Here is a 13,917-nt window from a genome sequence, read left to right on the forward strand (position 1 = left end):
GGTATTTTTTTTGTTTTTTTTTTTCTCCTCTGCCTTTACCTCACTTGCCACAGTCCAAGGACCAGTCAGAGAGGCAGAGCGACTGGCAGCATCATGCATAATTCATGCCCAGCCTCGGCAGCCGTGGCTGCTGCTGCTCCCGGCTCCGGCAGAAACCCCTCGCCTGCGCCCATCGCCTCTGGCTCGCCCCGTCCCTGGGGCCGGAGCAGGTGTGGGGCCTCGGGGCTGAGCAGCCCCATGTCTGGGGGGCGGGAGCAGAAAAAAGGGACCTTTCTCAGCTGGGGGAGTCTCAACGGGGACCCCCAGCCCTGTGCAGCGTGAGCATGTTCCTATAGATATGCGCGCCCCCGGGGCTAAATGGATGTGTGTAATTATGTATGTACACAGCCGGGCTTGTGCGTGCACACCCCCTGCTTAAATAGATGTGTGTAGCTATATGTGAATGGTACCAGGCTTATATGTGCACACCCCCATGCTGAAATAGATGTGTGTAGCTATAGATGAACATAGCCAGGTTTATGTGCATGCTGAGGAAGTTGCTTTCGAGCAAAATTTGGGGCAGCTCCGCTGAGCCATGCGCCGCTGTCAGAGGTGGGACCCGATCTGTGGGCTGGGGGCTCTGCGGAGCTCGGCTGCAAGGGGGGGGTCTGTCCAGGGGGGTGATGCTATGAGATGTAACAGGGACGCTCCAGGACCTCCTCTGTGACACCCTCTGGGCACTGAGGTCTGGCAGAAGGAGCCGGTTCCGATCGCATCGGGGCGAAGCGGGAGCAGAGCGGTGGGGAGGTGGCACGGCTGCCCCGAGCCTTCCCTCCCGCTCAGCTCCGGCACACGCCTGCTAATGACGGAAGGAGATCAATGGGCACCGGGCTGTCCACAGGTTAATGGCCTGCAATTACGGAGGAGTAATTAAGGCATTAGTATCCCTATTGATTGGCAAAGCTCCAGTGGTCCAGACTCCTCCAGCCAGACGGGCACAGGCGGGAGCGCGCCGGGGCGCACGGCGGGGAGGATGCCGCCCGGTCCTCCCTGCCCTCCCTCCTCTGCTCTCAGCTGCTGTTTTGGGGTGAGTCCAGCAGAAACGGGACACGGCCCCTCCTGCAGCCCTTGCTGGGGCGGCCGGTGCTCCGTGATGGGCACCACCGCCTCGCGGAGGTGTGCGCGTGAACGTGCCAGCGGGCTTCCACTGCTCCCTGCCATCACGCATCGCTTTTCCACTCACTTTTGGTGGACAGAAAGGAAGAACGGGGCGAGATCCTGCACCCTGCTGCCTGCCCAGCAGGACTGGTGGAGGCACCGAGCAGAGGGAACCCAAGGGCGGTGAAGTGCCCGTGGATGGAGGGCGGGGGGGGGTGGGGGGGGTCCTGCTGCTCTCCTCCCTCCCTGCTCTGGCAGCTCCCTGGGGGTTTCTCTGCTCCTTACAAGGGCATCGCTGCCCCTCGGGTGTTTGTCCTGATGCAGACATGCACTGAGACCACAGTGATGGCAGCTGGGGGGGGGGAAACAGCTCCGTAAGGGCTCCCTTGAATATTTCCAGAGCTGATGGAGGACGGCTTTTAGCTACAGTAATGGGGATGGGTGGAGCTGGAGCTGTCCCCTCCGAGGGCAATCGGGGCGGTCTGGCGGCATGGATCCAGGCCCTGCTGCCCCACCGGGCAGGCAGAGGTCAGGGGAGAAGTGGGTGTCGTTAGCATGCCATAAAAAGGGCCGAGCACTAATGCGTGCGTGTCTCTCCCTGCATCGATCGTGAGGATGAGGACGGGTCCCGTGTCGCTCGCTTCGGGGCAATAAAATTGCTTTTTGCAGCATGAGTGGTGGGAGCGGGGCAGGGTGGGGAAACGAGGGGTTTTAGGTCGTCTTTAGGGTCCTCCTGGCTGAGCCCACCTGGTTCAGAGGGGTTTTGTTGTGAGTTGATGGGGCAGCAGAGAGGGTGGCCACAAGGTCGGTGCCTCTGCTGGGACAGGAGTCACCGAGGTGTGGATGCTTCGGGATGGCTGGAGGTGAAATCAAAATCAGTTTGGTTATTTTTTGGCAGCTGCTAATCCAGGTCGCCGAGGGGGCTGCGTTGGGCTGAGTCCTGGTGTCGCTCGGGGATGCTTTTTAAAGCCCCATTTGGCTGTGTCACCACCCGACACCATCCTCTGAGGCCCCACAGCTCCTCCACCTGCACAGGACTTGGAAGCTCAGCCCTCGGTTCCTATTGCTTTGGACGCAGGACAAAGGTTTTATGGGATTTTTGGGGATCCCCAAAGGTTTTAAGGGATCCCTGGGATCCAGCTGGTGTGAACTTCTGCATCAAGGCTAAGTGCGATTCCTGCTTCGTCCTTCCACATCCCAAAGGGCTTTAGGGTGGGGACCGAGTGTGGCTGGTCCCTCCACTGCCCCAGTAAGTGCTGGGGAGCTCTCCTGGACCTGCAGAGGAGCTTTTCTTCCTCAGGGGGTGGGCAGGGGGGGATAAAGCCTGCGCCGCAGCTCTGGAGCAGGAAACATTAATACTCTCATCCTATTAGCGAGGACCGCAGCAATTACATCTTCATTAGCGAAATAGCCTTGTGTTTTCCCCCTTCCTTCAGCCCGTTCTCGGCAAGGCTTTGCACGAGGGAGCTGCTGCTAAGAGCACTCCGGAGCCTCGGGGGCAGGCGGGGAAGGCCGGGAAGTGCAGGAATGGCCCCGGGGAGGGGCAGAGCTCCTCTGCCAGGAGCTGTCGGGTCCGGGGGGGGCTTGAGTTAAACCCTGGTGCTCCCACGTATGTCTGCTGGGCCGTGGGGGCTCCCTGCTGCAGCTTCTCTGGACTGCTTGAGGGTATTTGTGCTGTGGTCAGCACTGGGAGGGAGGCAGAGCTGTGGTTTGCAGCGTGGCTGAGCCGCCCGCCAGCACCACATGCACCCAGGGCGCCAGGGACTGGATGTGGCTGCTGGGCTGGCTTGCAAGCCTTACACTTCTGTGCCTCAGTTTCCCTGCATGGAAGGGGCGCTGTTGGCTGCACCAAGGCTTCGTCGGCCTCCGAGTGGTTGGTGAGGGCTTTGTGCTCCCATGCAGGCCACCGAGAGCGGTCACTGCTGCTCTTGGGGTGGTTCCCCTAATGGGAGCAGACCCGCTTCTTGCAGCGGGCTGCAGGTGTTTGCAGCCTGCCGATGGGTCGAGCAGAAGTGAAGCTGGCCGCCTCGCACCTCGCTCACCCGGCTGCCCGCCCAGGCTGCTCGCAGGGCGCTGTGCAGCGAGATGCGGGCACAGCAGGAGCAGAGGCAGCACCTCGTCCCGGTGCCTTGGGATGCGGGAGCTGCTGCGCTGAGTTAGCACGGGCTTTGCAACCTGTCCCCTGCAGAAACACCGTGCTGGGCCGAGGAGCCACGCAGGAGCTCCAGTCCCAGCACCCTGGCTGCTGCTCTCGCCTCTCGGCACGGTCCTGAGCTGTGCTCAGCCCCTGCGCCTGGCTGGGGGCGATGCTTCCCAAAGCAAAGCACGCAGGGCGTGAGTCTTGGCGCAGGGCTTTGCCGAGGTACCGCGAGGGCTGGCTGCGCAGGGTCACAGGGGGTAAGCTGAGGTTTTTAAACTGCTCGGTCACATTTTCCCCAGCTGGGCCACCGAGCCGTGGGAAGGACGCGGGGCGCTTTGGGCTGGGGCACAGTCCCGTTGTGCCACCACCTCCCCTCTTGGACAATCATAAAAACATTTAGGTTGGAAAAGACCTTCAAGGTCATCGAGTCCAACTTTCAACCGACAGAGTCCCACCACAATTTCTGGGCTCTGGTCGGGCTTCTGGGGAAGGGCTGGGGGCGCGGATGGGGCCAAACCGGGTGGTGACACCAGGGGACGGGGCGGTGTCACCGGCTGCGTGGGGCTGGAAGCTGCTGGACACGAAGCGCAGGCTTAGCGTGAGTTTTGAACAATGTTTTATTATATGTTTAGTGTTCTCTATACAAAAAATCCAGTCTTTTCTTTTTACAGTGATTCAAAAAAAATGATATCTGAGTATTTTGGCCTTCTTTCACCTCTCATGCAGTCAGTTTATAAGTCCTTATATTAAACACTTTTTCTGGAGTCCATAAATCTTCTTGCTGTAAAGTGTTAATTTTACAGCTTCAGATACACATTTCTCATTGGGACGAGTGGGTTAACACAAAGGTGTTTGTTTTCTTTTTTGCTTAAAAAAAAAAAGGCAAATAAATACATAGAATACTTGAGACCAACCAGGAGGTTTTACAGAGAGGATGGATGGAGAGATATTTACAAACGAAAGAAAAACAAAACAGCCCAATATTTTCTTTGTGGTGTGAGCAGAAGAAACAAACGTTGAAAACTCGGAACTGCAAAGGAAGAGGTTTGTGGTGTGTGTCTGACACGGGGTTAGACTGCGTTGGACAACCAGAGCCCGATGCCCACTGGCGTAGGACACGGAGGGACGGGTGGTGCTGGGCAGGGGGAGCTACTGATGCAGCGGGTGCTCTGTTAGGACCAGAAAAGCAGTTATTTCCCTCAATAAAACAGGTCGTAGTGCAAGAAATAGAAGATGGGTGGGGGTTTTTTATTATTATTTGTGACGTTTACAATGTTGGTTTATTTTTTATTGCTTAACTGAAACCATTTGCTGCTAGTACACAACTTAGCCTGGCACGGCGACGTTACGCTGCACGGTGGACTCGCAGCGCCGCGGGGACCTGCGCCAAGGGGAGGCAGCTGCTGGAAGGGGATGGGATGGGAGGGATGGGACGGGATGGGGCAGGCGAGGGATGGTTGGGGCAGGTGAGGGATGGATGGGGCAGCTGAGTGGTGCTGCTGCCTGGCTGTCCCTTTGCCCCGGCCCCATAGCAGGGGGCTGCCTCTCACCCGGTGGCTTAAAGCAGCTCCCCGTGGCCGGATCCATCTCCAGGGGCAGAAGTGGCCGCTCTGCGTGGGCTTGGGGCTTTCCTCTGCAAGAAGGCAGTGCTGGACAGGGGGTGTGAGTGTGGGGATGCTGGGACCTGGCTTGCAGATGGGGTGGGCTGTCGGTGTTTCCGTGAGCAGGGTTTTGGGGGGCTCGTACCAAATCTTGGTGGTTCCCGCAGCTTCTGTCTCACTACAACGTCACTCCAGAGGGGAGAGGAGCAGCCTCGACCACAGCAAAGCAGCAACTGCTCTCTGCTGTCCCGTGCTCGTGCCCCTGTGGTCGGTGCCAGCTGGCCGTGCGCACGAAGGACGTCACAAAGCTACGTGCTGTGTTTCGGGGGGGCCGTGCCTGGATGCTCCCAGCAGAGCCGGTCTCCAAACCCACAGCACGGCTCAGGCTATTCTAGAAACAGGCTCAAATTTGCTAGGTTGGAGTTGGACCCAAATTACTTTTCTCCAGCTTCTAAGAGCTCTTTGATTTGGGTCTGGCTCACCTCTCTCTATTTATATTTTTAATTTTTTAAGTATTTGCTCCTAATTCAGCTCCTTGGTGAAGATGCATCTTTTGCAGAAGAGGTCAGAGTGTGTCCTGCTCTGGAGAGGCTGTGCGGGTCCTGGCGAGGGACAAGCACCCCTCGATGGACACCCTGGGGGCAACTGAGCCCTCCTGCACCTCCCCGCAGGGACCCTGCTGATCCCCGCTGAAACTTTAGGGGAAGTTGCAATGAAATATAGTTAAACAAAAATCATTATATCTTACAATTTTTGAGTAATTTTACATGCAGCCAGTACGAGCCCACAAGTAATTCACAGGCCCTCCACAGGCATCGCATTCCTTGCCTGCATGCTCACAAGCACGGCGATGCTCAGGGCCCGTCGGTGTTTCTGTAGGAGCTTTCTGGGGCTCGGCCAGGCTGAGCCCAGCTCGTTCCCTGCTCGCCGAGGCCGTGGTTTGCTGGGCACGCATGGAAAAGCCGCGTGGTGAGCGCTGCTCTGCTTCCAACAGGACCCGGAGAGGTTTGCTGAGTAAAGCTGTGGTTAACGGCAGGACACAAACAGAGGCTTTAATACAGATGGCACGTAATACAGACACACGGCACAGACCACCCTGCTTCCAGGGATGCCTGACCAGCTTCCTCGAGGGTTGGAGATGTCGTATGGTAGCCGAAAGATTCCTGGTCCCTGTGAGCAGCCGGTCTGCCAAGCAGAGAGACAAAGCAGGGAGAATTTCTGTGCCCAGAGCCTGCTGCTGGGTGGCGAAGGCTGCAGGTTGCTCTCTCCACGTTATGCAAACTCAGCGCCGCTGTAAGGACAGCCGTGGGCTGTCACGTTGGCGATTCCCGTGACCGAGAGCCGCGTTACATCGAGCTTAATGTGTCTGCTTAAAAACTGAAGGCGACTGCTGGGTGGGCTGGGGGATGCTCTCCTTCAAGCGCAGCGGTGGGAATGGGATCGCATCAACGCCTCTACACGGGGGTGACGCTGCTGCTCCGTTCCCTTCCAGCTCTCTCCCGTTCTCTCTGCGTGGTGCTGACCCGGCCCAGGCTCCCTTCCCCGAAGCGCAGGGTCGTTGTGCCGTTAGCAGCTTCAAGAAGGTGGCAAAGTACATGTGAGCAATCCATATTAGTAGAATTATTCTTGTTAGCAATATGTCTTCGTAGCAAACCAGCTTGCAAGCTAAAAGAATAATTGCTTTAATCCTATTGCATTTAATCCATTAAGCTGAACAAAACCCTCCTCCGTAGGAAAGAAACGAAAGAAAAATCCATCCTAACATCATTCGACATCCATGAAATGGTCCGAAGAAATCCGATCTCTCTCCGCGAAGGTACCTTTGGTTTCGAAAGTGCAGGAAGTGGGAGGATACACACGGCGTTGGCCACTACGTACTGTCTGTTAGAAAACTCTACCCTCTACAAGGATCCATGCGGTCTCCGCTGGGACAGCTCCCAGTGTCCTACTCCTACGGGGCCGGCGGATCGCCCGCCGCCTTAGGGGCGCGGAAGCGGTGTGGGGGTTAGGATCAGTTCGTTAAAACTTCCCGGGAAGTTCGAAGCTGTGTAAGGCATGTGAAGGAGCACTCCTACCCGAGACGCTTGGTTGCGGCGTGCTAACGGGTTTAACCTAAATTGCATTTTCTTGATATGTAAAATAACGGAGCGGAGGCGGGTTCCGCGCGCGTGGAAGTGTCTCTCAGGCTGATTGATCGAGGGGGGGAAAGGCCACTGTAAGACGGTAGGAGGAGGGGTGGACTGGGAACTCTCGGCCTGGAGCAGCCCCTGCTGCTGGGGGGGGACAAGGAGCTCAGTGCCATCCCCAGCACTGTCCCCAAGGGACGCGTGGCCGTGTCCCTGCCGGGCTCCGGAGCTGCAGCGCAGGGCGATGGCAGGGATCTGCTGCCTGGTCCCCGTGGGTGCTTCTCGGCCTGACCGAGTGGTTGGCTGTTCGTGTGTGTTTGTGGTCATTTTTTCTGTTGTTTTTTTTTTTTTTTTTTTTTTCTTAAATAAGCAATTTCTGGTCCCCTCGTCCTTTGTTAATACTGGTCCTGCTTCCACTCCCTCTTTGCTACATAAGGTTTATGGAGTTGCCTTTAAAAGAAAGCAGGCATGGTCTGGGGGCACTTTTCCCCCAGCTTCTTACAAAGCAAAGAGTAAAAGAAAATGGTTTGCCTGTGGTTCCCCAGGCAAGCGGTGCTGTTACCCTGGCGAGTGAGCCTCACCCGGGCTTGGCGGGCGAGCGGCACCCGGCCGTCCTGCAGCAAACCCCACTGGCTCATCTGCTGTTCCTCATCCTCCAGGGACTCCCCCGAGCCACCTGGAGGTGGAGGGTGGCCCCCAGGGGACACGGACATGGAGGCTCAGCACCCACACGAGGCACGGCGCGGTCCCAGCGGGTTCCCAGCTGAGGTGCTGCTTGGTCTTTCAGGAGGGAGGCTTGGGAGAGGCTATGGGCAAGGTGCTGCGTGAGGATGGACGTCACTGTAGTACTGCGCCGTGGGGGTGGTGCCCAAATATCGACCGCTCTCCTTTTCTTTCACGCGTTTCTGATGCTCTTGGTGTTCTGCTCAGCCCTCTTCCCTCCCCCGAATTCCTTTTTTCCCAGTTATTTGGAACCTTCCTATAAATATTAAACAGAATTTTCGCTCCCTCCTGAAAGAACAAAAAGGACCTGGGGGAGCTGGCTGCAGTGCTCCTGCTCCCTGCACCCCTCTCCTGCACCCCGCGCCTCCTCCAGCCCCGCGCTTCAGCTCCGATTCCAGCTCCAGCCCGACCGCGCCTCGGGAGTCCTTGCCATTTGCTTGTTTGCGAAGGATAAGATGGCGTCGGCAGCCACCTGGTCTGCCTGTTTGCTTGGATTATTTTTTTTTCTTTTTTTTTCTTATTTTTTTTCTTATTTTTTTCTTTAAATGTCCTTGGTTGTTCACACGGTTGTGTTGGAGGTAGTGGCGGCGGCGGCTGTTGGTGAACCCCCACCCACTACAAACCCCTCAGGCTGTTCGTGGTGCCAGTGTCCTGCGCTATGCCAGCGAGTAGATAGCATTGACTGGGGACGTGGCTTCCGAGCTCTCGTTGCCTTCCGTCTCCTCCTTGTCCTTCTTCACCGTGTACTGCCCGATGAAGGAGCCGTCTTCGTTGAACTGCCCCTCGCCCCCCTCGCCGTAGTCCACCAAGCTGTCGTCGCTCTCCTGCTGCTTTATCGTGCCGTCCAGGGACGTCTGGCTGTTGGGCAGGGGCTTGTTGTCTTCGTCGCTGGTGGCACAAGACAGACAGACACAGCAAGGGTTGAGAACGGGGCTCGCAAGGGAGGCGGCTACAAACCAAGGGCTGGATATTCACACCTAAACCCAGCGGGCGGCTGTGCTGAGCGGGGGCTGCCACGGCAGGAGGAAGGTGGGTGCCTCCGACCGCCCCGAGCGGTGGGGACAGGACACAGCCACCTCGGTGACCGAGCCCCACAGCTGCCTTTTGGTGCTGTGCCTGGTGCTTCTGCGAGCCCAGCCTGCACGCTTTTTCTTTCTAAAAAGCGATTTTTTATGCCCGTATGACATCGGTTGCTCAGATCAGCCCAACTGGATGTACGTTGTAAATATCCTTCCCTTGTCATCGCTGATTTTCTTTCTTTCTCCTAGCGTTTTAGCCGACCTTGGTGTAACCTTAGTTTAGTGAGCTTCGCTCCCAGCTTTCCCTGGAAAAACCCCGCTCTGTAGTTTAGGTAGCTCCATGCAACGGGGAGAACTCTCAAAGCACTGCGAGGGGCACGTACGGGATGCCAAGTTCTGTGCAGCGTCCAAAACTCGTGGGAATTTACCTTTCCAGGCTTATTTCTGAGTATCTGAGCTTGTTTGCTCAATTCTTTATCCTTTTCTCTTTTTCACTTAGAAAGATTAAGCCAGGTCACTGAAAAATAAATAGTCTGACCCACAGGAAAAAGCAACCTTTTAAAGAAACCTTTTAACAAAAAATTGGGGAAAAGCTGTTTTCTCTCCAGAGGGCAAGGACTGGTACCTCATAAATAAAGATTGTATTGCATCGAGGATGAGTGGGTTGCTTTGTATAAAAATTAATTTTCATATCAATTAGTCATTAGTTCATGTTTGAGCTTGTTCAGCATGCAAATTGTGTAATACACCTAAAGAAATCACTTAAGTATCTTAAATGTTTTTCCTCCCCACCGTTCCTGTCTCTGTGTATTTCGTTTTGTTTTAGTCCTGGCCTCGGCAGGCTCACCTCCCGGTGTGGCACTCTACCCTGCTCTTTGCTTTTCTCAAAAGTGGTCAAAAAATTGTATTTCAGTGCTGTATTTGCAGAGTCATCAATCAAAAAAGTAATTCAGCCTCCTGTTTGTTGGGCTTTTTGAAAAAAAAAAAAAAAGTCTCCTGTAGCCTCTTGAGTCTGGGGCCGTTTTTCATTAAAATAGCGTCTCAGGATTCGCCCTTTGGATCGCCAGTGCCCACACCAAGGTATGTCTGATGGAGGCACGGCTAACACGCAGCCGGGGCCAAGGAGCAAAATGCTCTTCAGCCACGGGAGCAGCCCGGGGAAGGCGTTACATCTCTCCCTTGCCATTCCCTTAATGGCAGCAGCTCTACAGTGGGAGAGGAATTTGGTGTCCCACAGCACAGCTTGCAGCTTTGTACCGCGTTTCCTTACATCAGCACTTTGTAAATTAAGCAGGAATACAAACCCAATATTGGCGACCTCGTGTTAACTTGGCATCACAATAAATAATAACTTGTTAGCTTTGTAAGCGGCTCCTTCTGGAGGGCGGGAGGGGGGAGAATTCAGTCTGCAAGCAGGACTGGTGGTTAGAAAGTCCAATTAATGTCAAGCAGAGAGTGGCAAAACCCAGACCCCTTTATTTAAAACATCCTTTCCCAAGATTTGGGGTGGGTTCAGTCGAAACTGGATCTAGAACCAGGTTTTTCCCTAATGTGGGCTCCGCAGTGCCAGACAGCCCGGCACTACATTTCCCGAACCTGCCCCTGGTTTTACCTCTCTCCAGCACCGTTCATCCTGTTAGTGCATTAGGAGGGTGAAGCAGATCCTCATCAGCACAATGATGCGACATAACCCTGTTAAAATGGATTTCTGTGGGGTTTGCTGATGGGCGCATTAGAGGACCAGAGCACCCAGCTCGTGACCATTTGGGAAACGTCGTCCTGAGTGCCGTAAATCATTGGGATGGGAGGCTGGAGCCAGGGGGAGGATTTTCAGGGCTGAGGCAGAGCGTGCTGGGCGGTTAGGATCCAGCTTTTTCGCTCGTGTCCCTTGCCACCATCCCCAGGTCCCGCTGCACGTGGAGGGACTGGCCCGAGGGGGGGCCTGGCTGGTGCTCGGGGGTGCCCTGGAGCATCTCCGAGCAAAATGCAGCTGGTGGGGCACGGGGGTACCCCCAAGCCCAGCAGGAGGTAGGGGGGGTGTCTTGTTTAATGTGTTAGGTGGAGGCGGGTATATGGGGGTAGGGAGGGGAAGGGAGAGTTTCGGCTGTGAAAGAAACAAATTGCAAAAAGGAGTAAGGAAAAACAACCAAAAAAAAAGCTAAATGTGCCGGACTTCTGGCAGCACGTGGTCCTACCTTTCAAGAGACCTTCATGGTCCATGTGGATAGACCAGGTGAAAAGGAGAAGAAAGAATGGGAATAAAACAGAGAGAAGCAGAAAGAGCCTGATCAGAGAGAGATATGATGAGGTATGCATTCACAGGGGCAGTGCTAAAAACCCAAACAAAAAGTCACTGCATTCCTCATGGAGCCGATTGCCTCGTTATACCAAATGGAGCCGGGTGATGGGTCCGAGCTGGGTGAGCCCCTCCGGCTGCACCGAGGTAGCCGATCCGGAGCAGCAGCGGATGGCAGAGGTGGCACACGAGCCCTTTGGGTCAGGCTGCGCCAAAGGGACCTCTCGGTGTCCCCTCCATCCCTCTGCTGGGTTCCCGCACCGCGGTGATGTTGGTGCCCCTCACGGAGCTGGCGACAGCGCCGTGTCCGCCGGTCCTGGTTGCTGCTGCGCCGGGTGCTGAGCTGCCTGCGGGGCATGGGACTGTGCCACAGGATCCTGTCCTGAGCCAGAGCTGAACTGGAGCCCAGAAGGTAAAAAACCCACAAAACTTTCCCTTCCCGGCAGCCCAGGTTTCCAGCCGGCTCCCCCACGTGCAGCTTTTGAGCATTTGGTATAATGAGGCACAGTCATGGGCACCGAGCATTGTCCAAGGATAATGGTCTCCTGCGTTGAAAATAAGCTTCTCAGCTTAGCCTCTGCCCAGGAAAACCATTATTCTGTTAGTGGAACAGAAAGATGTGACAGTATCTCTTAATTATAGGCTGCAGAGATTTGCAAGTCGCATGCACGGGGCATTAAGGACGTGAGATATGATGAGAGCGTCTCAGACATGCCATGTGGAGGTGGGGAGGGGAACCAAGGAAGAACTCACGTCAGCTCAGATCCTGTCCTTGCTTGAAATACTAATTGCTATCCTCCTTGAGCCTAGCGTTGCAATCATTTTGAATCTTAATCAGCCAACAGCGTTTCCTATCAATCCTTCAAGTTCACCTTCCTTTCTGCCTCCTGGGTGGGAGCCTCCCGGCGTTCTCCCAGGAAACCTGGTGGTCCTGATGGGGGGCAAAGCTCACGGACATCGTGGTGGTGGTTTACCTTTGGCTGCTTTTTTACTCCCATCTTGTCTGTGGGATGGTGATGAAAAATGCTGGAGCATCTTGGAGGGTCTGCCCCAAAAGCTGCGCACTGCACGCTGCCCCCTTCCCAGCGGGACCCCCCTCTGAAGGGGGGATCTTGCCCTGCTTTAGCAAATCCCAGCCTCCCACGGCACGTTGTTGGTGTGATATTCTGCGACTAGACAGGCCTCCTCCAAAAGTTATGTCCACTGCCAGTAACGTGGCAAAAACTCACACCTATGGGTATTGACCCCAAAAACCCGAAGCCAAACCCTTCAGCCTCCTGCACTTCGGTCATTCCTGTGGGAACTGTGCCCAAGGTCCCGGTTGGTGCCCTTCCACTGCCTGCACGCTCTTGGCAGTGGGGCTGCCAAGAAGAGGCTGAGACACAGCCCAGCAGGAGCTGCTGTGTTTTAGGATGAAGGATTTACCCCACTCCTTCCCATTGCCTGCGCTGTTGTGCTGCAGGTGTCAGCCCATCCCACAAACTGGGGAGCCAAGAGGATCGCTGTCCTGACTCAGGGAGTTAAGGGGAGCTGCTTTGGTCAAAGTATGGACAATAGCAGTGCATTTTCTGTATTAAATTATTATTTTCTGTATTAAGGAAAGCCATTGTATTCATGGCTTGAAGGTTTTGACCCCATACTGTGGAAGGCAATAAAGAAAGGTGACCCTTTCCTGCAGCGTGCTTACTTGGGTTCCCACTGAGGGTTTATATCTATTCTGCAACATATTTGTTTATTTATTTATTTATTTATATATATATAAATATATCCCATAAAACTGGGGAGCTTTGGGCTCATGACTTCCTCTGAAAAAATCAGTCCCTACTGAAATCTGGTTACCACACTGCTGCCCATATAAACGGGGTGCCATGGAAGCCTGCGGTTGTCCCATTTCCCTTTGTGCACTGTGGGCAGGCAGCTCCATTCATTTTGCTTCCCCCAAAGTCTGGTGGAACACGTGCCCCGTTACATCCCTTCCTGAATCGTAAGTAACTTCCTCCTATCCTGGCTGCATCAATTTGTAGTGCTAGGGTAACGACACGGCGCTTAATTAACCCCTGCTGGAAGTCAGGAGGGAGAACTCCCACCAGCCTAATTGGGCTTTGGATCCAGCTCACGTGGAAAGGTTCGTTTTAATTCTTGGAGGAGAAGCACGGCACGCTGGAGGTGCTCAGAGGCTGCGGAGCATCCCTGCCGTCTGTCGGGTGTGGGCAACGCTCTGAGAGCTGCCGGCGTTGCCTGCGCCTGCTCCTGCAGGCAGCCGCCCCCAGCAGCGGAGGCACGAGCGCTGCGTGACACTGAAAGGGCTGGGAGGAAGAATGCTGGTGCCCCTCTGAAACCTCCCAGGAGGTGTTTTTTTTTTTCTGGAGGAAAAGTGGCTGGTGCCCTTCAGAGGATGCCATTTGGTCTGAAAGTGGCTGGTCAGGGGAAATCAGAGCACTTTGGGCAGGAGCACGGCTAATCTCCAAGCTCTGCTTCTGAAGGGTTTCCCCAGGGACCTTACAAAAAAACCTCGCTTTGAAGTCAGGCAGACCCCAAGTAAGCGAACTCGCATGCTTTCAGAGCTGATCTGAACGTAACTTTGGGCATTTTTCCCCTGGATTCTGCCTTACGAGTAGGAAAGTGGCTGAGCTGCGGGGCGATGCCCCTGAGATATCCTCAGGCTGCTTCGGGAGCTGACTTTTGTGGTTTTTTGGTTTTGGTTTTTCCGTGTGCTGGGGGGGTGCCACGAGGGTTGATCTGCACTTGCTAAGAGCCGTGTCCCAGGTCCCAAAGTCCCAGCTCTCTGCCTGGGCCGATCCTGCCGGGCTGAGGGATGGGGCAGAAGGACACCTTGCAGCAGGCCCTCGGCTTGCTTCCTGCCCCGGGGCTTTGG

The 13,917-nt window shown here is 55.3% G+C and overlaps 1 protein-coding gene across 1 annotated transcript in view; it reads right to left on the reverse strand.

Moving 5' to 3' along the window:
- Nucleotides 1–8,383: 8,383 nt before the first annotated feature.
- NFASC (neurofascin) overlaps nt 8,384–13,917 on the reverse strand; it is a 48,349-nt gene continuing 42,815 nt past the window's right edge. The window contains 2 exon segments of the mRNA XM_035561446.1: nt 8,384–8,615; nt 10,942–10,953. Of these exon segments, the coding sequence (XP_035417339.1) occupies nt 8,384–8,615; nt 10,942–10,953 (244 nt within the window).

This window comes from Cygnus atratus, chromosome 24, assembly GCF_013377495.2.
Source record: "Cygnus atratus isolate AKBS03 ecotype Queensland, Australia chromosome 24, CAtr_DNAZoo_HiC_assembly, whole genome shotgun sequence".
Taxonomy (NCBI): domain Eukaryota; kingdom Metazoa; phylum Chordata; class Aves; order Anseriformes; family Anatidae; genus Cygnus; species Cygnus atratus.